Source organism: Hermetia illucens, chromosome 6 (genome assembly GCF_905115235.1).
Source record: "Hermetia illucens chromosome 6, iHerIll2.2.curated.20191125, whole genome shotgun sequence".
Taxonomy (NCBI): domain Eukaryota; kingdom Metazoa; phylum Arthropoda; class Insecta; order Diptera; family Stratiomyidae; genus Hermetia; species Hermetia illucens.
This window is the reverse complement of record NC_051854.1, coordinates 47,334,517-47,361,791: the sequence shown is the minus strand read 5'-3', so window position 1 is coordinate 47,361,791 and position 27,275 is coordinate 47,334,517. Positions and strand designations below refer to the sequence as shown.

The 27,275-nt window shown below is 45.8% G+C and overlaps 1 protein-coding gene across 2 annotated transcripts in view; it reads left to right on the top strand.

The window, feature by feature from the left end:
* The window catches only part of LOC119659171 (probable multidrug resistance-associated protein lethal(2)03659), a 120,740-nt gene extending 93,705 nt beyond the window's left edge, over positions 1–27,035 (top strand). For both annotated transcript variants that reach the window (XM_038067124.1, XM_038067125.1), the window contains exons 5-11: positions 3,464–3,830; positions 3,888–4,305; positions 4,372–4,711; positions 4,796–5,614; positions 9,496–9,992; positions 10,051–11,246; positions 26,751–27,035. In XM_038067124.1, the coding sequence (XP_037923052.1) occupies positions 3,464–3,830; positions 3,888–4,305; positions 4,372–4,711; positions 4,796–5,614; positions 9,496–9,992; positions 10,051–11,246; positions 26,751–26,816 (3,703 nt within the window). In that variant the 3' untranslated portion in view covers positions 26,817–27,035. The remainder of the gene's footprint in view (positions 1–3,463; positions 3,831–3,887; positions 4,306–4,371; positions 4,712–4,795; positions 5,615–9,495; positions 9,993–10,050; positions 11,247–26,750) is intronic.
* The last annotated feature ends 240 nt before the right edge of the window (positions 27,036–27,275 follow it).

The following is a 27,275-nucleotide window of genomic DNA, read 5'->3' as shown; positions in this document are numbered from 1 at the left end:
AGACCATATGCCTACTTTGTAAAACAGTTGTTTTGATACCCGCGCTCCGCTTCTTGAATATATTTCCCTCCACTTCATCTCTTGAACCTTTTGTGCACATCACCGTCGTGGTGCAAGTTGCTTATTCGTACCTGACTTGATCTACTTTTGCGCATGATACCGCTTACAGGCAGTCTTTCAAATGAAATATCATAGTTCATATTAAAGCGAAGACTGAAGAAGATTATGGTGGGTATTTATAAACTGGAGCAAGAAGAGGGCTTTAGTGTACATCACCACGTTTAATTTATATGTCCGACGCGTTTCTTTTGGAGCGTGGATATTTTCGCGTTTACCGTGATCCAATTCAATTCTACTTTACAGGGTTATAAGATCCAATGTCCACATCCAAGGCATCGCCCAACCCCCTTCTCTCCTCCATGAACCTCGGACAATGGAGTCTAATGTGCTTCAGATACTCGGATATTGTAATTATTGTTCAATCCGCTTGGCCCCTTTATCCATGCAGGAGAGCAATGTTTATTTCAAGCAGTCTTTTCTGGAACCATATCTACCAGAGCATAGTCGACGACTTAGATTATACGTGTACAAGTTGATATCAGTGCACAAGCAAGGGACTGAAGTCGAAAAAGAATATTTGCAACTAAAATAGAATACCTTTGGTGGGGTATAGCGCGTCAACCACAGGTACGCGCCATGGCTTGCGCTTCAGCTCATCCAATGACTCCCCGAGACGCTTACACTCGTCCTCCACTGTTCTGCGCCTTGGGGCAAACCACTCATCGGTCATCTTGGGAGAGTGGATTCCACTGCATGGCGTAGTCCGCAATGCAATTGTCGCCCTTAATGTGTGACCTATCCACTGCCACTTCCCCCTTCCGATCACACCGCATACGAGTGCCAAGCCTGTGCGCCAACCAAATTCTTTGTTTGAGATGGTATCAGGGCAGCGTACTCCGATGATACGACGCAACACAAAAAGAACACTAGCAAAGAATAGTCGCAACTTGATCTTAGTGTTGAGATAACTGCATTTCCAGATTTTGGGCAGGGCAGCAAAAACAGATCTAGCGCTGTTAATACGTCGGGCAACATTTAGTTCTGCGCCGCCGTCGGTAGAACCCACGCTTTCAGATATACAAATTGATCGACGCTTTCGGTGCTCTGCCTATTAATGCAGATAGGGAAAGTATGATGGCCCGTCAGACTGAGAACCTTGCTTTTGTTGGTGTTTGTCTTCAGTGGAACTCTACTTGCCTCTCTTTTCAAATCCAGAGCTATTTGATCAAGGTCCATGACCTGATGAGAGAGCAAACAGATGTTATCAGCGTATTCGAGGTGTCATCGTTCATTGAATTCCTTCACGTCCTCCAGACAAGGCAGAATGAAGAACGCCACCGATAACAAGAAGAAATAATATCGGTGACAAGATACAACCCTGGCGGACTCCACTTTAGACCTCAACATCCTCAGGCATTTTACCTCAGTGCAGCACGTGACATTTTGCGCCATCATATGTCGCTCTGATAATGACTATTAGTTTCTCGTAAATGCCCCTGATGTGTAGAGCATTCCAGATACACTCCCTGTTCACGTTATCGAAAGCTTTCTCAAAATCGATGAAGAGCAGGTGCAAATTCCGCGCACTGTTTCAAAATGATCCATAGGCTGTTGATGTGGTCAATGCAGGAGGATCCGGAGCGGGAACCAGCCTGCTCTCTGTCGGGCAAGCTTTCGAGATATTCTTTGATGCGTTCCAGAATCATTTTAGTTATTATCTTTACGATGGCAAGGAGCACGCAGATCCCCTCCAATTGTCATACTCATAACGTGTACCCCTTTTTGGGATATTAACGATTATCCCCTTCTTCCACTCTCTGGGAAAAGTCTCGGATTCCCAAGATTTTCGTACGAGTGGAAGCAGCAGATCTGTAGTAACTGCAGGTGCAGCGATACATAGCTCTGCGGGGAGACCGTCAAGCCCAGCGGCTTTACTCCGTTTGAGTGTATTTATGGCCGAAATCTTTCTCCTCTGGTTAAAGGAACAGTCCGTATCCGCATGTTACGGTGACTAACCATTTCATCCACAAGAGGACAAACCTCACCAGATGTAATATGGCTAAAAGGCATGTTGCTGTGTTCTTTCCACCTCTTTAGTTGCCCATCATCATAAGTGAGAAGTCGACCGTTGACATCCTTCTCTGGACCATCGAAAGATTTGAAACCACATCCAAGCTCTTTCGTGATGCGGTATACAGTTCTGAAATCATTGCAATCTGCGGCATCTTCAGCTTCACCTGACCAGCATAATTGCAATCTCTCTTGTACACTATGCTGAACTTCTCGGGATTTCGCTCGACATCGAAGTTCAAGCGCCTCACGCCTGCCATCACTCGCAGCGGTCAGTGGAGCCTTCAACTCGTTCCGTTTATCGATCCGCTTCCACAACCCCGCAGTCAGGCAGATCTTATGACGCTCCTTCGAGACGTGGTCAACGACCTGTGTAGCACCCGAGAAAAGAGCGTTTTTGATGGCGGCCCAATGCTTGATATTCTCAGGCGCGTTACTCAGTAGATCTTTTGGTAGCTTCCCTTGAACAGCGTGTAATTGTTTTTAGAAAACATCCTTCTCCACTTCATCGAAATTCTCCTTTGGTGCGTAGCATTGGACAATTGTGATGATCCCTAGCCTGTCAGAAACTGAATCCCAGATGACACAGGATTTGCGTCCGCTACCACTTGGCTTTCCAGAGTACAAGCACATTGCCGCAAAAGGGAGAGGAGTACTCTCCAGAGTCCCATCATCTTACTTCGTTTAGGCCCAGAATGTCCAGTTTATATCGCTGGAATTCCCAGTCAATTTGGAGAAAGCGAGCATTCTGAGGATCCTCGCTACCGTTGTCGAGGAGCGTGCGCACAGTCCAGAAACCAATCAGAGTCTGTTTTCGATAGCCAAAGGTCGTTGCCGTGAGGTCAGTCCCTATCCGAGGCGTTGTTGACGTTTCTGTAGAAATAAAGTTTCACAATTTACAGGTTGCTAACCCACAAATGTCTATCCCTTTTAGTTGCCTCTTACAACAAACAGGGAAGGCTTTGAGTATATTCTTAAGCCCCAATTCACAGGGTGGGTCGGCCATATACGAACCCCGATTAGGCTATTAGGTGGTATCCGTTGGTCTATTTCAGCAAGGTTTCGGTTGTATGATATATGGAGACTCGACCAATTTGGAGATAATCGATCGCCAGGAGTCCATCAGCATTGATTTCATCGCGATTCATACCTGATTAGGTCTCCTAATTGGACTTTCCCTCTAAAACGTATTACTCGGTTGATAATTCCAGCTTTGTTACATCCTACTAACTTTTTTTTAATCGATTCCCGGCACCATTTGTTCCTAATTTGTGGCCCTCAAATTAACCGTCTACATCTGCAAACTAATCATCATATTATACTTTTATTTCAGAGTCACACAACCCCTTTTTCTTGGGAGTCTAGTTGCATTCTATTCCAAACCCGGTGGAAACATTACTGAAGCTTATCTGTATGCCGCAGCTGTGATACTATGCAGTGCCCTAAATGTTGCCTTTGTCCATCCTTTTATGTTGAGTCAAGTGCACTGTGGAATGAAGTTACGTGTGTCCATGATTAGTATGATCTATCGAAAGGCTCTTCGCCTCAGCAAAACAGCCCTCGGGAATACTACGGCTGGCCAAATTGTGAACCTGTTGTCCAATGACGTTGGCCGCTTGGATTTATCAATGATCTTCCTTCACCATCTCTGGGTTGGTCCAGCAGAAACAATTTTAGTTTTATATCTCATGTATGAGCAGGTAAGCAGGGAAATATCTGTTGAAATGGTCTGGACTACACAGTTCTTGTCTTTACAGATCGGTGTTTCGGCAGTGGCTGGCGTCGTTTTTATGTTGCTGTTCATACCACTTCAAGGGTACTTAGGAAAGAAGACTTCAGTTCTACGACTGAAGACTGCGATTAGGACGGATGAACGTGTGCGTCTGATGAATGAAATTGTCCAGGGCATTCAAGTGATCAAGATGTATGCCTGGGAAAAACCTTTTGGTAGATTGGTTGCCCTAGCACGTGAACGGGAAATCAAAATGATTCGATACACATCCTACATACGCGGAGTCATCTTGTCCTTTATTATTTTTGTAACGCGCGTTTCGATTTTCATGAGCTTGATAGTGTATGCTCTTCTGGGCTACCACGTTTCCGCAGACAAAGCTTTCGTTATTATCGCTTACTACAATATATTACGTCAAACTATGACCGTATTCTTTCCACAAGGTTAGTTTTAGTGATACCCCATTCTCCAGTTTTCCATAAGTCTACCATGATTTTGTCCAAACTTAGGAATCTCACAGCTGGCTGAAACCCTTGTCTCTTTGAAGAGAATTGAGGCATACATGCTCTATGCTGAGACACAAGTAAAGAGTCCGGACGACGATAAGGTTGTTCTTGAGGACAATTATGAGACACTCACTGACAAAGATACCAATGGAGATCAGAAAATAATTCATAATGGCAATAAGAATAATGAGCAACCAATTGAGGAAGCGCACCTCGAACTACACGAAGTCGTTGCCAAATGGGACCCAGACGTTGCTGAAAACACATTGGATGGAATAAGTTTCACCGCAAAACCGGGCGAATTGGTTGCAGTCATTGGACCGGTAGGAGCCGGTAAGTCCAGGTTTGTATTATTTGAAAGGCTGATTACTTTGGTAAACATTCCAAATTTAAAGTACGAACTTATCACTGGGCTACTTTCTTCCAGCTTGATTCAAATCCTACTCGGCGAACTACCACTCGACTCTGGAAAAACTTACATCAAAGGAGTGGTTTCGTATGCATCACAGGAGCCTTGGCTATTCACCGGTACCGTGCGTCAGAACATCCTCTTCGGTCAACCAATGGATAGGAAACGATACAAAATGGTAGTGAAAAAATGTGCACTAGAACGTGATTTTGAATTGCTTCCATTTGGTGATAGAACGATCGTAGGAGAACGCGGAGCTTCCCTATCCGGAGGCCAGAAGGCTCGAATAAGTTTAGCCCGAGCCGTTTATAGGAAAGCTGGAATCTACCTTCTCGATGATCCTCTAAGTGCTGTGGATACTCACGTCGGCAAACATTTGTTTGAGCAGTGTATGAGGGAATATCTTCGCGACCATATCGTAATCCTGGTCACACATCAGCTACAATTCCTCCAACAAGCAGATAAGATTATAATTTTGGAACACGGAAAAGTTAGCGCAATTGGAACGTATTCTGAACTGAAGGAAAGTGGGTTAGACTTCGCTAATTTACTTGCGGAGCCTGACAAAGTCGAAACCCTCGATGAGCGCGTTCCAAGTGTCAACAAACTTCACCAGAGACAAAACAGTGAATCCTCGGTGAACTCAGCCGAGGAGCAACAAGTTGTGGATACTCAAATGCAAGTTCAAGAGATGCAACAGTTTGGCTCGATTGGGCTTAGCCTTTACAAGAAATATTTTCAAGCAGGAGGTGGTATGCTCCTGTTTTGCATATTGACCATTTTGTGTGTTGGTACGCAACTATTAGCTTCTGGCGGTGATTATTTCGTTTCCTATTGGTAAGTACCAGATTTTTTAAAAAATTTTGCGGTTCGAAAATTCTTTTCGCATCCCTGAAAACTGACTAACATCTTTTTGGACGATTTATGGACACGAACTCGTTTCGGAGCCGAAAGAACCAGGTTCAGTCCACTCTTTGCCTCTCGTTTTTATTCAGGATCATGGTGTTCATCCATAATGATGAATCGACACTCAAAATCCATTTCGAAAATGGTCTAAATATTGCTGAGAAAGTCGCATAGGAATTTGTTTTTGTTCCACTGTTAGCGAATGCCGCGCCCATTGTGCCACATTGCTTACAGCGCCCAATGAGATACCTATTTATTATTCTGTTAAGGGAAAGTCGCACCGTGTCCTTGAAGAACTATTGTGCCCCTTTTACTGGTTATAGTGTACCTATTGAGTATGGTATCTCAAGCAGACCGATAACCGTTAGGAACTTTAGTATGTTCCCTACTTCCAGATCTTTCAGCTTTTCATCCGGTATTAAGTATTCTCCCAGATGCCTCGACCTACTTTGCACAAGTGCCGGACACTGTCCCAGGACATGTATAGAGGTTTCGTCCTTCTCCTCACAAAACCTGCAGGCAGTGTTCGTAGACATCCCTAGCTTCCCTAGGTGTTAGTTCAGCCGACAATGACCAGTGAGAATTCCCATTATGATTCGAATGTTCTTTTTGTTGAGGTTTAGCCAATCCTTTGTGCGTATGGGTTCGTATTCCCCTATAAGCACCCTGGACTGCTCCATTCCTGGTAGGCTCGCCCAGCATAGTTCCCTCAACGGTTCTTCTTCATTTCTTAATGTCATTCATAAATTTCTTTTGCTTTTAAACCTTCCAAAAATAAAAATTCCAGCACTGCACGACACTTGACTTTTCCCATTGTAAAAAATACTGTGTCACGTCGTCCAATCCTTTGTGCGTTTGGGTTCGTATCCCCCTATAAGCACCCTGGACTGCTCCATTCCTGATAGGCTCGCCCAGCATAGTTCCCTCAACCGTTCCTCTTCATTTCTTAATGTCATAGCCATAAAAGCGTTTCCGATTCCACAGAAGGGTTCTGGCCCGTCTAAAGGCGTCCGTGCTCCCTTCTTGGCTAGTTCGTCCGCGCCTCGTTGTCTTCCAACCCAGCATGGCCTGCAACCCAAAGTATCCAGACCTTGTTGGACGAGCCGAGTGTATTCAGTCTCTCAAAGCATTCCCATACCAATTTAGAGTTCACCTGGTTGGACCTAAGTGCCTTGATCGCTGCTTGGCTATCGGTGAGAATAGCTATTTTCTGCCCCCCTATAGTTCCTTTGCAGATTAAACGAGCCACATTTGTCTATGGCGTAAATTTTTGCCTGGAATATGCTAGTGTACCTGCCCATTGGCTCAAAGTACATTTTCCTTGGACCAATGACACCGGCACCCGCTCCCTCTGCTGTGAGGGATCCCCCAGTGTACCAAGTAATCAGTTGCTGGTTTAAGCCGTATGTCGCAGCCATGCTCTCCCAGTTTGCCATGTTACTCCAACGTGTTTCAAACTTCTTATCGAAGTGAAACCTCGTTGTCATGTTATCCCTCGGTATCAGTAATTAGGGATACCGCCTAGAAAGAATAGCGATCTTCCTTCGATTTAGGCAGCTCCCCGCCTCACTCATACTACCGGCCATCCTGAATATTGCCTTCCTTGCCTGCATCTGTATGGAGAGGGGCTAATCCCACAAGGACCTACAGGGATGCCGTTGGGCATGTCCTCATTGCTCCACTGATACGCACGCAAGCCAGTCTTGGGAGTTTGTGTCACTCCCTGGCTTGTGTGCTGTATTCGGTTCTTTCCGCTCCAGTATATATCCAAAGTACTATCTTCGGGCTGCAACCCCATTTTTTTCCTGCTATAGAGCTGCAAGTGACTTTCCGCCAAGTGTTTCCGATACGTGTTTTCCAGAGTAATTTTTCGTCTAGCGTAATTCCCAAATATTTGACCTCTGTTTCTCGTTTCACCTCCATATCATGTAATGTTATGGCTCTCAGGTGATCAAGCTTACGCCTCCTAATGAATGGTACTATGGTGGTTTTGACTGAGTTAGTCCAGTTTGGATTCTATAAGATAGGGTATCTTCATATTTGCTCCTACAGATTAAAACAATGTCGTCCGCGTAACCTTGGACGTGTATTCCAGTATTTGTTAGCTCGTCCAGGAGTTCGTCCATTACCATACTCCACATAAGCGGGGATATTACCCCGCCCTGCGGACAGCCTTGAGTAGTATTCATGACAATTGAATTTGTACCTATCGGTACTTCTATTTGCCTACTCTCTAGCATTTTGCCCATCCATAAATTGAAGTAATAAAAACTTGTTGTTTCTTTTCCGTTGGTGTGGGTATTTTATTCTTGCAAATACCGATATTTCGGGAAGAAGTGGTGGAACCAACGGAAAAGAAACAACAAGTTTTTATTACTTCAATTAATTAATCGTTGGAAACACCGCATAATTTCACTCTGACCATCCATAAAGTCAGGGTGCTTCCCACTCCTTTGCGGCTCAGGGCATCTTGTATCTCCGTGTGCGATGTGTTGTCGAATGCTCCTTCGATATCCAAAAACGCGCACAGTGCAATTTGTTTCTATGGCATCCCGTAGTGCCTCTGTCAGCTGATACAGAACAGTTTCAGTTGACCGTCCTGCCCGGTAAGCGTGCTGACAGTGATGTAGGGGATTACGCTTTAGAACGTTAGTTCTAATATAGTTGTCTATGACCTTCTCCACCGTTTTGAGTACGGACGATGTTAGGCAAGTTGGTCTGAAAAATTTAGGGTGAAAAGGATCCTTTTGACCCGCTTTCGGAATAAAGACCACTTTTGCCCATCTCCGTGCCCTTGGTATGTATCCCAGTGCTATGCTCCCCCTTAACACCCTCAGAAGAGACTCTAAGATAATTCCTAACCCTCTCTGGATAAGTTCTGGGAAAATGCCATCTATTCCGGGAGATTTCAGTGGTTTAAAAGTTCCCACTGCCCATCTTAGTCTAGCTTCTGAGCATACCTCTTTTGCTAGTTTCCAGCTCTCCTTCCTTCCCCTTCTATTCGTTGTTGGCGTGTCAGGCAGAATGTTGTCGCCTGCCACCGTGGGGTAGGACCCCGGGAAATGGGTTCTAAGAAGCAGGTGTACCCTGTCCTCCTCATTCTCGGTAAATGTCCCATCTTCCTTTTTCAAGCAGACAGGGGTATTCCCCCGTCTTTGGCCACAGCCTTGTACAGCCTGGTTGCTTCTGTGATCTGTTCGATCCTTCGGAGGCTATACGCATTCAGTGCATTTTTATGCCTCTGCCAGTCCCCGGTTTGTTTTGCCTGGTTAAAGAGTTTTCGTGCCTCATGAGATGCCTAGGGCTTCTATTAAATTTCTTTCAGTCACTCGACGATTTTTCAATACGATATCCTGCATTTTTTCTACGACTTGTGCTGTTGTTGCTGTTTTTGGACGTCCTTAACGTGGATCGTCTTCAAGGCTTGCACGACCACGTCTAAATGCGGCAAGCATCTTTAAACTCTACTAATTGGAGGCTTCTTTTCCTTGTACACTTTCAGCATTCGTTCCTAAATTTCCTTTGCTTTTAAAACCTTCCAAAAATAAAAATTCAATCACTGCACGATACTTGACTTTTCCCATTGTAAAAAATACTGTGACACGTCCATACTAAATGGTTTGTAAACAAAGAATGAATTGACAGATTGATATGAAACTTCATATACGTTCATATGAAGAGTGTACCAACATAACAAAAAAAAATCGGGCTAGTAGCAACGCCCTCTCTTATTGAACCGCAAAACTTATCGAACAACTTAGTATTCTAAGAAAGCTAGGAACCTTGTCTTAATATGTTTTATGTTGTTCCAGGGTGGATAAAGAAGCAGCACGTGATGTGGTCAATTCAACAAGCACTAGTGGAGTCAACCAAACACAGATTGAATCCTCGGCGGACAGCGAAAACATGACAGACATCTATATATTCTCTGCTATCATTGTGGGCACTGTGATAGTAACACTAGCTAGAAGTTTTCTCTTCTTCAGTGTAGCCATGACCTCGTCAATAAACCTCCACAACCACATGTACCGTGGCGTGACACGTGCCACAATGTACTTTTTCAACACAAATCCGTCGGGCAGAATCCTCAACCGATTCTCGAAGGATATGGGTCAGGTTGATGAGATTCTGCCATCTGTAATGATGGACGTAATACAGATCTTCCTCTCGCTTGCCGGCATTGTAGTCGTAGTCGTAGTAGTTAACGTGTGGTTCCTCATACCAACCGTTATAATGGGAGTGATATTCTACAATCTGCGGAACTTCTATTTGCAAACTTCGCGGAATATCAAACGTATGGAAGCAGTGAGTAAGTAGTAGTGCAGTATTTCGTCAGTCTCGATACTAACAACATCCCCATTTTTTAGCTCGGTCACCCATCTTTTCGCATCTCTCGGCCTCACTAAATGGGCTGTCAACAATACGAACTTTCGGTGCTCAAAAAGTTCTTATCAACGAGTTCGATAATCTTCAGGATTCCCACAGTTCGGTCTTCTTCGCGTTCATATCTACAAGTCGTGCTTTTGGATTTTGGTTGGACTGCATTTGCGTGATATACATTGCCACAGTTACGCTAAGTTTCTTTATAATGGGCAACGAGAACGGTGGAAGCGTTGGTTTGGCAATTACCCAAGCCCTAGGAATGACTGGTATGGTGCAATGGGGAATGCGTCAATCGGCCGAACTCGAAAACACGATGACCGCAGTGGAAAGAGTAGTTGAGTATGAAACGATTGAGGAAGAGGGAGCGCTTGAAGCGCCGGCGGAAAAGAAACCACCAAAAGAATGGCCTAATAAGGGTCATATCAAGTTCGACCATCTCTACCTCAGATATTTCCCTGATCCGGATTCAGATGTTGTTTTAAAGGACTTGCAAATCGAAATCATGCCAAAGGAAAAAATAGGAATCGTCGGTCGCACGGGCGCTGGCAAGTCATCGCTCATCAATGCCTTGTTTCGGTTATCGTACACTGAAGGCGCTGTCTTGCTAGACGGAATAGACACCGGCGAAATAGGACTACACGATCTGCGAACAAAAATCTCCATTATTCCTCAAGAACCTGTGCTCTTTTCAGGATCAATGCGTTACAATCTGGATCCGTTCGATGAATACTCTGATGCAAAGCTGTGGCAAGTTCTAGCCGAGGTCAAGCTTAAGGACGTGGTCACGGATCTTCCGTTTGGACTCCAAAGCAAAATTTCCGAAGGTGGAAGTAACTTCAGCGTTGGACAACGACAATTGGTTTGTTTGGCACGTGCTATTCTACGAGAAAACAAAATACTTGTAATGGACGAAGCAACTGCCAATGTGGACCCTCAAACAGATGCCTTGATTCAGACTACGATCCGTGAAAAATTCGATAATTGCACAGTATTGACGATAGCACATCGACTACACACTGTTATGGATTCCGATAAGGTGTTAGTGATGGATGCGGGAAAGGCAGTTGAATTCAACGCTCCGTATTTGTTACTAACGGCATCGGAGAAACAAATTTTCCTAGGCATGGCACAGCAAACTGGAAAAGCAACGTTTAACAACTTGCTGAAAATAGCGAAGGCGGTAAGTATCATAGTTCAAGAGGTTGGTGACCTCTTTTTGAGCTTATTATCTGTTCTAATCCTTATTAGATTATCCAAATATTGCAAGGTAGGTAGGTAGGTACCAAAAAATGGTTTACCCAATGTCCGTAACCTGACTCTAGCTAGAGTTGGGCAATCGCAGACAAAGTGCGTGAGGGTTTCCCTTCCTTCTCCGCAGCTTCGGCGATTCGAATTGTAGGGTATGCCGAGCCTGGCGGCATGGTCCCCTATGGGCCAGTGCCCTGTGCAGATTGCCGTAATCTTCAATGCATTTGCACGAGTTTGGCACAGGAGCTCTCGTCATCGGGTTATATTATAAGCGGGGAAAATTTTCCATGACATGGCTCGTGAGCCTTCGCCATCTAACACCCGCGGCTGCTAGGTAAAGCGAGTAGACTCCGCCCCTGACAGCTGCCAGCGAAACACCGACTGTATTCACCCAAGGGCTGCCAAGAGCAGAACCTCGCCTGGCCAATCCGTCAGCCCGCTCATCCCCCTCTATGTTCCTATGTGCGGGAACGCAGAAGAGGGTGACCTTGAGCGTGCCGCCCAGACGGTTCAGCGTGTCTCTGCAGTGCCCCACCAGCCTGGAAGATGTCGTCGCTGAGTACAAGGCCTTGATGGCCGCTTGGCTGTCGATCAGAATGGCTATGTTACGCTTGGGGCTCGTATCTCGCGCCAGTCATCGACAGACTTCCAATATCGCCAGTACCGCCGTTTGGAATACCCTGGCGAAACCTCGGAGACCATACGACTCAGATACACTGGGTGTATTCGAGAAAATCCCAGCGCCGACTCCACAGATCATCGTTGATACATCGGTAAAGAATACTGAGTCATAGCCTTGCAACACGCCGCCGGTCTTCCATTTTGCCCTGGTTGGAAAGTCCACAGGAAAGTTTCTCGTCAAGTTCAGCTTGCGTGTGGCATAGCCCATAGGGAATGCCCATATTTCCCGAGGTACCTCATCTAGGATGTTACTGTTGCCGTAAAACTTCGCTGCCCAGCATCCGGACTCACGTAGTCTGACGGCACTGCACGCTGCAACGTATTTAATGTGGAAGTCTAGGAGGAGAAGATGCAGGAGTACATTGAGAGAGAGAACCCCAATAGCACCTGCACACGCGGTTCTTTGAATCCTATTAAGCCTCATCCTATTGTATTTTTTTCTCAGAGCCTGCCACCATACAATAGAGCCGTACCTTAGGATGGACGTACCACAGCGGTGCACATCCAGAGAACCATCCTCGGCCGGAGACCCCGTTTCTTTGCAAAGGTTCTCTTGCTATACTTGCCTGTTTAACACTCAGTTCTATGTTCAATCTCCAACTTAACTTTGGATCCAGGATTACACTCAGATACTTTACATTTGAGGAAAGAGCCAATCTTTGTTCATTCAGCCGTGGTAGGTGGAATTCAGGTATTCTTGTCTTGGTGGTGAATAGCATCAGTTCCGTTTTGGTTGGATTTATGCCGAGTCCGCATCTTGCAGCCCACAGGCACACATTTCGCAGCGCTCCTTCCATGATGTTGCTCATATTGAACGGAAACATCCCTGACACTAATAACACCAAGTCGTCGACATACGCCACCTTCACTCCGCTGCTGTCCAATGTTCGTAAAATTTCGTCCATTACTATTATCCTGTTCTGTGGAATAAATTAAAATATTTGCTTTGCTGTCCTTTGGTGGTTCGGTCGCCTCCGACCCAGGGCTTCTGTATTAGTGCGATGTCGATGCCTTCCTCTAGGAGGAAGACAAGCAGATTAGCCAAGGTGCACTTCGAGTGCTGCAGATTTATCTGCGTTGCCCTCCGCATGATCTGCTTGCGTGGGGGGTTCGTCAGTCCCCGTCGGACCGTCGATCGTCATCTTTGTCGCCGTCCGGTTTTGCAGAGCGGAAAACTTTTGCCTCGGCGATTCGAATTGTAGGGTATGCCGAGCCTGGAGGCATCGTCCCCTATGGGCCGGTGCCCCGCGCAGACCACCGTAATCTTGAATACATTTCCATGCGTCTGGTACAGGAGCTCTCGTGATCGGGCTATGTTATAAGCGGGCCAAATTGTCCTTGACTTGGCACAGCTCGTAAGCCTTCACCATCTAAAGCCCGCGGCTGTTAGGTTGTGTGAGTAGACTCCGCCCCTGACAGCCGCCAGCGAAACACTGACTGTATTCACCGAAGGGCTGCCAAGAGCAGAGCCTCGCCTGGCCAATCCACAAGCCCGCTCATTCCCCTCTACGTTCCTATGCCCGGGAAGTCAGAGGAGGGTGACCTTGAGCGTTCCGCCTAAACGGTCCAGGACATCTTTGCTATGTCCCACCAGCCTGGAAAATGTCGTCGCTGAATACAAGGCCTTGATGGCCGCTTGGCTGTCGGTCAGGATGGCTATGTTACGCTTGAGACTCGAATCTTGCTCCAGCCATCGACAGACTTCCAATATCACCAGTACTTCCGCCTGAAATGCACTGGCGAAACCTGGGAGACCATACGACTGTGTGTATTCGAGGAAGCCCCCGCGCCGACTCCACAGGCCATCTTTCATCCATCGGTAAAGAATACTGAATCATAACCTTGCAACACGGCGCCGATCGTCCACTTTGTCCTGGTTGGAAAGTCCACAGTAAAGTTTCTCGTGAAATTCAGCTTGCATGTGCCATAGTCCGTGGGGAATGCCCAGATTTCCCGAGGTACTTCGTCTAGGATGTTATTGTGGCCGTAGGACTTCGCTGCCCAGCATCCGGACTCACGTACTCTAACGGCATCGCACGCCGCAATATATGTAATGTGAAGGTCTAGGGAGAGGAGATGCAGAAGTACATTGAGAGAGAGAGCCCCAGTAGCACCTGCATATGCGGTTCTTTGAATTTTATTCAGCTTCATCCTAGTGTATTTTTATCTTAAAGCCTGCCACCATACAATAGAGCCGTACGTTAGGATGGACGCACTACAGCGGTGTACATCCAGAGAACCATCCTCGACCGGAGACCCCATTTCTTTACAAAGGCTCTCTTGCAATCATAGAAGGCTATACAGGCCTTTTTAACCCTCAGTTCTATGTTTAATCGCCAACTTAGCTTTGAATCCAGGATGACACCCAGATACTTTGCATTTGAGGAAAGAACCAATCTTTGTTCATTCAGCCGTGGTAGGTGGAATTTAGGTATCCTTGCCTTGGTGGTCAATAGCATCAGTTCCGTTTTGATTGGATTTATTCCGAGTCCGCATCTTGCGGCCCACAGGCATACCTTTCACCACACTCTTTCCATGATGTCGCTCATAATGGACGGAAACATCCCTGACACTAACATCACCAAGTCGTGGGCATGCGCCACCATCTTCACCCCGCTGCTGTCCAATGTTCGTAAAATTTCATCCATTACTATTAATCAGAGCACCGGAGAGATGGCGCCACCCTGGGGCGTGCCTCTGTTCACAGCTCTGGACAAGTGGTTGCCTCCCAGATCCGACTTAGCGGTATTTAGCATCGATGTAATCCAATCGATGTAATCCAATCGGTTTTCTGTGGATTTTCCTTTGAGGTAGGTATGCTGGGACTTAGAGAAAGGCGTTCTCTCCACAATCGTCCTTAAGTAGATGTCCAGGATGCGCTCTAGGGTCTTCAACACGAAATAGGTCAGGCTGATTATTCGAAAGTCTTTCGCGGACTCATGACCGCGCTTGCTCGCTTGCGGTATGAAAGCCACTCGTGCACGTCTACAGGACTGTCGTACGTATCCTAAAGAGATGTAGCTCCGGTAAATCTCAACAAGCCACGGCACAACTCTTTCCTGTTGCTTCTGTAGCATGGCTGGCATTATGTCATCTGGGCCTGGAGATTTATATGCGGAGAAGCCCAGCCGATCTTCTCCTCGGTAATTACTGATTTGGTAGTCTCGCACAACTGGGGTGGCCGCAAACCCCCCAAGCAAGGTCCTGATTCACAGTCCTCCTCGCTGACGGGAAAGTGCGTTTGAACCAGCAGCTCCAAGGTTTCACTAGAAGATTTTGGCCAGGAGTCTTCCGGCTTTTTAAGAAATCATAGGCTCTCATGTTCCTTAGTTAGAATTTTACTGAACCTCGCGGATTCAGTGGTGCTTTCGATGTTCTGACAATATTCCAACCAAGACCGCCTCTTAGCAGTCCTGATGGCCGACTTGTATTTTTTCAGGCAGTCCTTCATCAGTTTCCTGAGGCTGGAGAGATCTTCATTCCATCGCGGTAGCAGTGTCTATTTGCTGTACTTAGTAGGGCACGAGACTTTAAAGGCGGTATCGAATGCCTTTTCCAGAAACCCAACCTTTGACTCCAGTTCGTCTGTCGTGTCAATTCTATCAATTTCCGCACCGCAGAGTCTCTAAAGAGTTTGGGGACCTTTATGGCGAGATCTAGACTGAAAAGTATCCAACTGTGATTCGAGAAGGATCTCTGGTCAGACACTTTCCAGTCCTCCATCCTAGTAATCCCATTGTCGATTATTAGAGGTGTTATCAAGGACCTTCTCCTAACCGTCGCAGTTCTCCGAACTGGGGAACTGAAAGGTTGGTGTACTGCCCCTGTTACACACCGATAAGTTTGAAGTAATAATAAAATCAAAGGATATCTCATCTCTCTCGTTGATTTTCGAGCTGCCCCAAAGCGTATGCCTTGCATTGCCCCCCCCCAATTATTCTCGAAATATCGATATTTGCTTAATAAAATAGTCACTACTAGCGACGGAGACGGTGTTACCTTTTAATTTCCTTATCTGCGTTACCCTCAGCATGATCTGCTGCGTTTCAGGATTCGTCAGTTCCCAGCGGACCGTCGATTATCATCTCCTCCAACAGCTCGTTCGCGACGTCGATTGGATCCAGATCGTCGTCCAGTTTTGCAGAGCGGACCACTTGTACCTTTGCGTTTCTGACTCCGGACCGCACTTTATGCTCGACCTTTTCCAGTGTCTCCAGGCACTCTCCGTTTATACGGAGTAGAAAAGGTTGACTGTTTGTCTGAGGTTCCTCCTCTTTGATAACAAACCAGTTGTCCGTGGGAATACTGGGATTATGAAGGTGCAGAGATTGGACTTGCAGATCTTCGGCAACCAGATGCGAGCAACCGGTCTTCTGAAAATCTCGCCATAGAAGGTGACATTGAGCTTTCCGCCCTGCCACGCATCGCTCATATTAGCGACGCAAGAACCGAAAAAGTCCCTGGAGAATTGGTCCTCGCAAGCTATAACGTGAAACCCATGGCCCACCTGAGAGGAATCAAAGCAGGGAATGGTCATGTATTTGCCTTTGGCATCCAAAAGATGTTCAATGACCATCTCCGATAGCCTGGCCTCAACAATGGTCCACATCTTCGGCGCAATTACCATCCGCCAGCGCCACACGTAAGTGACTCCTGGCCACGTCGCTGAAGAGTTTCGCAGTTCGTGGCCCGTCGGCTGACTGTTGCTGCGTACTTTTCTTCAGATGTTGCTTAGCGGCCGAGTTCTTACCCACTCTGCTCCGCTTGTAATCTTGCTCGACCTCGTCTTGAGATCGATTCCATTGCAGATCGATGGGCTTCGCCTTCTGCTCGCCTACCAGACGTTTGCTGTTGTATTCCTCAACAATCGCCTGGTATTTAGCGAAGTCTTCTGCATCCCGCTCGTCTACAGTACCGACCTTCTTATTCTTAGCAATCTTGCTGAGAATATGCATGGCCTTCTGGTGTTCGCTCTTGTGCAGGACACCAGTGCACCTTCTGACACTTTTTAATTGGTTTGCGGTGACCGACGTTCTTGTCGGTCTTTACTTTTCAGGGATCCCCCGACGTCGAGGCCCACTTTGACGGTAGTGGATTGCAAACTGGAAACCACTAGTCTGTCTAACGCCTCGCTCCGGGAGGTCCCTACGGTTGGTTTCAGCACAGCGGTGCTACGGCTGGCATCGAGTGTACTGCTCTCGACGGCTACTATCTCCTGGCTGAATGCCAGCAGCTCGTCCTCCGATGATGCGCCTGGCATCACCCCCTCTTCTTCTATCGTCGGTCTTTTTTATTTTTGAAATTGTGTTCATGTCTTGGTCCCACGAGTAGTCCGGGAAGAATGTCCACCCTGGCCAGCCTGACTACCAGGGTAAGGGTCTTACTTGAAACTGAAGGTGCCCAAGGTATTCAGAGTTCGCATACTAAATACCAAGCTCCTCAAGGCTTATCGAGTTCGCTTGTTTACTGTGAAGTGAATATAAACCTCACCGAAGTCCAATATTTTGGTCAGAACTAACTTTTTAAAATCCTGATTTGTCAAAAAAAACCCTGTGTTCGAAATTCCTTTTTTCTTATCCCGTTCGGTCGTAAGCTTCTCGGTCATAGGCTTGGTGCAGCTGGAGTCCAAACGCTCTAAATTCACCATCTTTGTTTGGTTGACCTTTTGGTCGTTTTCCATCAGTTTGGATATTCAAAGCAATTCTAGCCAGTGAGATCTCGTCACGCGAATTAAACGGTGAAAATACCATCGACCATGGTCAAAGCAAATGTAGTTCACCACGAGTTGCTTTTTAGGATTCGCTGGTAGTGTCACCGCTGTCTAATTTTGTTCCTGGAAGATTAGATTTTTTCTCTACTAGTTCGGACTCTGCGTCATCGCCACTAAAAGCAATGGATGGTGTCATCGAATCTCTTGTAGAAAGCCTGGAAATGCTAAATTAAACTAAGCTAATCAAATGCTCTGGGAGTTGAAGCTGATGGATACACCCAAAGTCTTCCGGGCTAAATGTGGGCTAGCAACCCGGAAACTTCAAAACTATGCTGCTACCGAAAAGCCAACAACACCACGGATAAGGCGGGCCTCACAGTTACGACTTTCGGCTATCGAAAATGGAGTATAATTGGTTTCTGGAATGTGTGCACGCTCCCCGACAACGGTACCGAAGGTTCCCAAATGACCGTGAATTTCAATGATATAAGTTGGACATTGGGGTCTAAGGGAAGTAATATGGTGGGACTCTAGAGAGTACCACTCTCCCTTTTTCGCCAATATGTTTTTGTACTCTCGAAATCCAAGTGGTAGCAGACGCGCATCCGGTGTTGGATTGTTACCGATGGCTACTGCAAGGTGCGATCTCTTGGCATGGGAACCGATTTCTGGCAGGACTCAGATTGCAAGATTCCGGTACAAGTTAAAAAGCATTACAATTGTACAATACTGTGCACCAACAGAGGTTTTCGATTTAGTGGAGAAGAATGAGAAGGACGCTTTGAATGAGCAATTACACGCAGTTCAGGAGGGTCTTCCCAAAGGTGATATTGTAATCGTGATAGGTGATCTGAATGCCAAAACAGGCTCTGACAACACCTTGTGAAGGCGGGAAGCACGGTATTGGCGACCGTAAAGATAATGGTGAGAGGTTTGTGGATTTCTGCAAATTCAGCTTATATGAAATAGTTATCGCATAACACTAGGAGAGCTATTTTGTTGATCGGCCGGCAGATATCCTGGGTAACCCGTCTGAGATTATCGATGAACATTGGGCCGTTATAAGAAATGCTCTCTTCTCGATTGCTGCTCATCCCACGTCTAGAAGAGGCGTCAAAATATCTGGCTAACTAGGCAATCGTGGAAGCGGATCGATGAATGAAAAGGATTGATTCTTGCGGTGTTTTCAGCATTTAAATTATTTGAAAGGGATTTAAGGTTCTATTGACGCACAGTTCAACATAGTCTGCGTGTGACAAAAAGAATTTGTTCTTGCGCTGGTTGGAGAAGCAGAAGCTATCGCAGATTATTTCGAGATTGTATACAACATCACGAAAGAGGTTTCATGTAGTCCTGTGAGGGACGTTAGCACTCACTCACGGTGACGAGCAGCTTAAGAAGCGGAAGATACACTTCAACACGGTTCTTAACCGTATCACATCCGGTGAAGCAGCGATTCTTGCGGATGAAATGCTTAGTTCCTTTGTCGTTGCCGGGTCCGTCGTTTTAAAATCCGTCCTATCCGAGGCTCCTGTTGTGGCTTCGTAACAGGTTGTTTTCCGTGTAGGGTTGTCAGCCCTACCCAACCCCCAACCTGGAGGACCAGTTGGTACAATTTGTCCCGTTTTTAGGCGCGGGAGACTCGCCTTCATCCTTCTCCGTCTGCAGCTTTTCGTCAAGAAAGAGCTCCCAGCGGTCACCACGTGGAGGTGGAGATAGGGTTTGGTAGTAGAGCTGTTGGTGTTGGTTCAGCAGGCATTTCCCAGGTTTTATGCTCCATCGTGGGTACCAATCCACGTTTCGCCCCGGGACCTATACTACCCTTTGACCACCAGGTGGCTTTAAAGTCGATGAAAAAATGGTGCAACCGATGTCCATATTTCAGCAGTTGTCTCATCACTTGCCGAGGAGAGAAAATATGATCTTACTTACTTACTTACTTTGACCATCAGTTGATGAACCCCTTAGTATAGTTGATCGCCTCCATATTTAACTGCCTTCATCCAGCAGGCGGCGCGAGATCTTGGGCTGCACATCAATGAAGGCAAGACCAAATATATGGTGGCAACGTCAGCACCGAAGACGAATCAACCAACAACATCAAACCGCACTGGTCAAACACAAACACGAAGAAGAATAAGGATAGGAGAATACAACTTTGAGACCGTTGACAATTTCTCCTATCTAGGGTCGAAAATCACAACCGATAACAACTACGATGATGAAATCCGCGCACGGTTGTTGTCAGCCAACAGAGCCTATTTCAGCTTACAAAGACTGTTCCGCTCGAAACGTCTCACCATAGGGTCAAAGCTCTTACTGTACAAGACTATGATCTTGCCAGTCCTCATGTATTCCTCGGAAACTTGGGTTCTTAGAAAGAAAAATTGCGAACTCTTGGCCGCGTTCGAGAGAAGAATCCTCCGAAGAATTTTTGGCCCCCTACATGAGGATGGACGATTCCGTAGCCTACACAGTGACGAAATCTATGAGCGATACCATGACCGTCCGGTTGTGGATAAAATCCGGCTCAATAGGTTACGGTGGGCGGGTCACTTAATCCGTATGGATGAAGATGATCCCACCCGGAAAGTCTATAAGGGCAATATCTATGGTAGGAAAAGAAGACGAGGCAGACCCTGCCTAAGATGGAGCGATGGCGTGGGCCAGGACGCCAGACAGCTTTTAGGGATATCGAATTGGTGGACCTCGGCGCAAAACCGGGATGTCTGGAGTTCCTTATTAAGGCAGGCCTAGACCGGATACCGGTTGTTGCGCCGTTGATGATGATGATGAAATGCTTAGTTGCCGTAACGTGTGGATAGGGACTGCTTCTCCAAACAAAAGAGAAGGCCATCAATGCACTCAAACGAGGTGGAGCCACTGGGCTTTGCGGTCTCCTCACAGAGATATTTATCACTACAATTTCCACTGGTTCGGGAATCCTGGGAATTCGAGACCTTTCCCAGTGAGTGGAAGAACAGGATGATCGTTAAGATTCCAAAAAGGGCACCCGTTTTGAGTGTGACAATTCGAAAGGTATCTTTGCGCTCCTTAGTTTCGCCAAGATAATAATCATCATCATGAACGGCGCAACAAAAGGATATCCGGTCTGCCTTAATAAGGAATTCCAGACATCCCGGTTTTGCGCCGATGTCCACTATTCGATATCCCTCAAAGGTGTGTGGTGTTCTACCTTCGCCAGCGCTCCATCTTAAGCAGGTTCTGCCTCGTCTTCTTTTTCTACCATAGATATTGACCTTATAGACTTATATAGCAAAGATAATAGCTAAAGTAATCCTTGACCACATCAAACAACATCTTGAAAGCTTGATCGAGAGGAGGGAGAGCAAGCTGGTTTCCTCGTTTCTATGGTTTCTGCATTGACACAACATCCTACGCACCATCTTAGAATAGTGCGTTGAGTTTAGATCTTCGGTTCATCTGCTCTTCATCGATTTCGGGGAGGCCTTCGACAGCGTAACCAGGAGTATACTTCGAGTATCCTACGCATAAAGAGCATTTCGAAGAGACTAGTAGCTATTATCAAAGAGGCACATGCTGATGCAAAATGTCACGTGCTATATTGAGTTAGGAGCTCAGACAAATTTGAGGTCGCAAAACGGGGTCCGCCAGGGTCGCATCGTGTCACCGATATTCTTTCTTCTTATTATCGACGTTCTTCATGCTGCCTTGTCTGGAGGATGTGGAGGGTTTCAATAGACCATGACATATTTCCTCAAGCACCCCGACTGTGTTGATATGTTTGCTCACTTAAGCAAAGAACATGATCGGCGCAGATATTCGCAGTTAAACAGGTGCTTGAAAAGTGCTGGGAATATGATATCAATGTGCACCAAGTGCACCAACTCTTTGTTGACTTCTATCCGGCGTACAATAATGTAAATCGTAATGCTCTGTACAGAATAATGATCGAGCAAAAAATCCCACCGAAGCTAGTCCGACTAATGATGACGACAACGAGGGCCAGGTAATGCTTCCCTATAGTGTCAGCACTTAAGCAAGAAGTTGGTCTCGCCCCCCCCCCTCCCCCTTTTAAATCGGTGCTCAAAAATGTCGTCATGAAGGTGGCCTCAGTTGATACCATAGGCACCTTATTGGTAAAATCACCGCAAATATTCTTGCCCGATTGGTGCTTCGTGCGGAAGTAGTATTCGGGCAGGTTGGACCGAGATAATTGGAGGCGATGCATTCGGGACGTCAAGGCTCAATTTGGGTTGTAGTGCCATAGAGAGGAGGGTCCCCTCAACTTGGTGCAAAACAGTAGAGGAAGTGAGTCCAGGAAGAATTTGAAGCGCATTATAGCGAACCGTGTGGTTGACGCGCTATACTACAAACGTGAATACATTTGGTTTTCGTACCAGGGTAGATCAAAGCTCATTTATATAATTTTTCAATACTCGTCCGGTTGCATCCAGTTTGACGATGTAATGGGGTTGGACCTTGATTATTTTGGCATACAGCCATCACTAGCGTTATGAGCCCAATATACGGGACAGCTCTAGATGCACCACTCAATTTATAGTTTTTGATATGCGTATTCAGTGCACTGGAATGAGAGCAGCTCTCAGACCAGTCTATTCGACGAATCAGCTTCTCAATTTTATTAATCCCATGATTGATTCCTTCAAGTTCACAGAGTAAAATGGCGCAACCTTAAGCTGAGCTCACTTCTGAACAGAACAAAGGTAAAGGGCTCGAAAAAAAGGGTCCACTTTCGCCGGACGAAAGAGTTTCTGGATCCTTGTTTGGTATCTACTAGTTGTAGCAGTTACATGATCGCTGAAAATTTAGAAATCACTTGCTCACAAACCAGATTTGTCTCTTCACCAATGAAGAAATTCAGTGAGATCAATTGTTGAAGCTGTAGGGGTAGGGGAACAGTCAGCATTATGAGTTCCTTTCCCCAATTTATATTTGACATAGTAATTGGAACCGAAAAATTTATCATCAACATTAAATGAACTTCGTACAGGTGGTATTAGAGGTAGAAAACACCAAACGCGAGGGCGACAACTTTAAAATCTACCTGAGTATGTTGACCTGGCTGGGGTTAAAGTACCGACGAGTGTAGGATGGTTCTAATACGCACCCTTGTCGTGTTTGAGATTATATAAAAAGAAGCGATTTTCATCTGTTGCCATTTTTCGTCAAGCTTCTCCCAGAGGATAGGTGAGGCAGCATCTGATAAGTTGCCTCTGTCATGGACGAAACCGTCAGTCACCTAATTAAATTTTTTTTACTGTCTGTCAGTCTATCTTTTTTTTTGTAATTGGTTGGAAATCTTCAAAAGACACTGGGCTCGTCAAAGTGCGGGATTTTTACCCACTAAAACCACCCTAGGTATTACATCACGGACCGGAGTTAGCTCACTTTAGCTAGGTCTCCTTCTGTCTACCCCTTTTCACAACTCTTCCGTTTTTCGCAGTTTACTTTGCATCGTTGCGACCATAGAGTTCATCATATCCCAATCCTCCTGGCAAGCTACCATTCTCCCCCGACGTCTGAATCATCTAATCATAACTCTATAGTCTCTCCCCCACAGGTTTACATCCGTCCCGAACCCCTTAAAATATTCCCTTTTGCTCCGCTGGATGGCAAACTTGACATTTTTCTGGGCTTCCTTTTACGCATATTCTTTTTACAGCATATCGATTACCCCTCTGGGCGGTTCTTCTCACTCGGTGGTAGGCTGATCGAAGGCCGGCCTGTTGACTATTCCATCAGTAGTTGGGTTTTCTACTGGGGAATATGCACTTCCTAGACATGGACGCGCCACATGCCTTAGAGACGCATTGCGTGACGTGAAGGGATTTTTACGTGGGGCTGACAGCCCCCCTTAGGTTGGTCCAGTCACTCTTTCGTGAAGGTCAACCAGTGCTTTTGCGGACCAGCTTGATGTCCTTCTAGGCTTTAGGTATGTTATTTGCCTACTGTATGGCTGTCTCCTTAATTCGAGGATAATTACCTGGTGATCGCTATGGGTTAGTCCTCGCTAACGTGCCGGGTCAGACAACGATTCAGTACAGTGCTAACAAAGGTCAGGCCTACATTGAAGTGAACTCTCCTCTCCAAAAGGTACTCACATTACCTTTGTTGGCCAGAATAATATTTAACTGGATGAAAGCCTCTAATAGGGTTCGGTCCTTTGCGATATTCTCTTTGGGTCCCCATTCCAGGACCCACGCATTAAAATCACCGGCAATCACCTTTCGGACTCTGAGCGCTTGCGTCGTAAACAAGATTGTCGAACGTGTTTTCAAAACTCAGACCAAGCGTGACTGGGTGGGTCGTAGCAGCTGTACACACACACGATGCATATTTCTGGGCCACAGAAGGTCACTGGCCGACTGAATTATGGTACACTGTGTAGCTTTGCCTACCGTAAGCCCATATTGCCGCTCTACCAATCGAGCCTGTGACCCATACGCTCCCGTGACGTTTTCTGTATGGTGCACTGACGAGGGCAACTTGCAGACTCGTGGTTGATCTGCTTAAGTAAATCCTGGGGGGCTCTGCAGTGATTGAAGTTTATTTGAATGAACCTCATTTTTCATTGCATTTGCTACTTGCGGCAATATGCCAGTTATCTCGTCGCTTCTTTGCTTCGCACAATAGGCATTTGGGGATGTCTATTGAATTCCTTGGCAATATAGCCTTGCTCCCCGCACCATCTGCATCAATTGATGCTGCCGGTGCATGCCTTCGTGAAGTGTCCAAATATGAGGCACTTGGAGCACCCCTTTCATGAAAGTTGCTCAGTCAGACCTCACACAACCCATATGAATCGTACTTTTCCTGCCGCTAATAGCTTCCTCCTGCCTCAACTGCAAGTCGCGTTGTGGTCATTTGAGTACTAGCATAGGCTGAGACTCATAATGGACTCTTCACCCAATTTCTCTAACTTATATTGCTTTTTCAGTGCCGTGTAAATTTCTTCCCCAGGATGTTATTTCATCAAGATCCTTGCACTATATATAGATCTCATGTCTTTGAGCCCGTACCGTGGCGTTCTCCCCAAGTGAGTTGTTAACTTGGTTACGAGAGCCATCAGTTCTGCCCAAGTTCGATTTTTTCAGCTCAAACATAAGATCGCCTTTCTGGGTTCTTCGTATTTGGCTGATATTTGCCCCTAGATCTTTTAGATTGGGGTGGGCTTTAAACTTTCTTGTGTCTCTGCGTACGACAGATTGCCCTTGCTGGAGACCTTGGCCCATCGACCAGTTTCGGTTCCCTTAGGTTTCACTTAGGTCGCGGACGATCACACTTAGTGTTCAGGCTTCATCCTTTCTGGACTTTTAGCTCTGTTCTTCCGAACTGCTGGCGCTCCTTTCTTGCTCTTAGGCGCCTGTTGATTCCCTGAAGGATCGCCATCTTTCTCCCGCACTTTTTTATTTGGTAGCAAGTCGATGGCATTTTGGTTAGGTGTTACTTGGGTTCCCTATAACACTCTCTGGACGACTGTTTTCAGCTTTTGCTTGGGTGCCCTTTCCTCTTCCTGTGAGCTATTATTAAAAATCTAACGGCTCTCATCATGTTTTTAATAGCTTGGTGCACGTTGTGCTTATCCTTAATGAACTCGGACAGGTCAACTATTTTTTATTCAAGCTGCATGAAGGATAGTTTCTCCATGTGAGGGCTCTGTTCTTGATGAGTCCTGATCGGATCATCCTTTTTAAACACTCCGCCGCCCTTAGCCTTTAATATACTTTCCACACTTGTTGCAGTTTTTAGTATTGGTGGAGATCGGAGAATTGAATGGGTCAATCCCTTGATCTTTAAGTATATCCTGCGGTCGTCCTTCTTGGATAGATGCGATGGGTGTAGAAACCGTCTTCATGGACCAGCGATTTCCATTCATTTAAGGTCTTGCTTTGGATGAAAACTTTTTTCTTTAAATCTATGTCACTTGCAGCATTTGATGCCACGGTGGCCAAGTTGTCGACCACCCAGGCACTGCGGTCGGGGGATATCGATGCCTTGCAGCTCGCTTGCTAAATCCCAAAAGCCGCCAGTACTGGAGCTCCGAGCCCCTGGACCATAACTTTACTCCTTCTCAATTCGTCCATGTTGGTTTTATTTTCTGGGTGTCCTTCCCATAGCCATTTTGGTCCACGCATTAGAGATGAGCGAGCAAGCCCTAACTGATGCACAGCCAGAAAAAAGTGCATGAACATATATTTACACATCAATATGTATACTGATGGGAAACCTGGCAACTTCTTACAGGTCTGTCTGTTTGTCCATCTGTTTGAAACGGTTGTACCGGTTGACACCAAATTTGGAGAGATCTGTGAGCACGCGCTCATACCCTAAGATTAATTTGCAATATATGTCACGGAATTACTCTTTTCTTCAAGAGAAATGGCCCCTACTGATCGAAACAACGAACAAAGCTCCAAACTGAAATTGGACTATGAAATTTAAGGGAAAGGGACCATTTGTTGGATTGTTTAAAACATAAGAAAATTTAATTAATTGAAGTATTGAGTATTGTATTTAAATGAAAGACGGGGTGGCAATTGTGGAATAAAGAGGAATAACACCCACGCATGCGATGAGTTATATCGTTCTATGTGGGGGGCCTCCCTGTATGCAAAACAGGGGTGTAATTTTTTTCCCGAATATTGTTATGTGCGGTATCGAATGAAAGGTCTCGATTAGTGCTTTCCGAATCAGGTCTTAGTTTTGAAACTGATTGGGAAACGGTGGAGGAAGAGGGCCAGGGTCAGGGTCACTTAAATTAAGGGCCCATTCTCAGCAAGTACCCACCAAAAAAATCTGAAAAAATCATGATGATCAACAAAACCTTTCATAGCTAAAGGACCGATCTTCCGATTTTCGACTTATTTGCTTTCCTGAGTGTAATTTTTCTTCAGATGAGGTCAGAAATTAAAGGGTATAGGCTCCACCTCCTGTGTATATTCTCCTCTATTACTTCATTAAGTCCCAGACATTTTTCTTCATCCTTATATTACGAAAGAAAAGCAAAATTAATAATTTATCTTTAATTTCATCCCTTAGGCGTACGAAGCAAACGAAGCCAAGAAAGCAACTGATGACGCTGATTTGAAAGAAAAATTGAACTAATCATTCCATGCAGGAAGTGAACCATTGTGACTTATTGTGAATTTACTATACGCCAATTGCGAAAACTACGTATACCAGTTTTTACCAACAAAAATGTATAAAGCGCAAACAAACAAAATGGATGTTCATGAATATCTACTGTATTTAGATTAAGTGTAATGTTAGCTGTACTATAATTCACCGAGATGAATGTATTTAATAAAAAAATAGAAAATCGAATAAATTATTTTACTAAAATCGTCAAAATTCCTTTTGTAGCCAATAATCCCTATAGTTACCTCCTATACTTTTGATTATCCCCACCCTACCCCGACCAAGTTTATTTCCCCATCAGCTAGCTGAGCAACTACCCTCGCGAGCGTTTGCACCGAAACGAATAATGATCCTGGTGGACATAGGCAACGCGTGGTTATCAAGACAGTGGAAGCCTGTGTGAGCAAGAAATTGTTGAAATAAGAT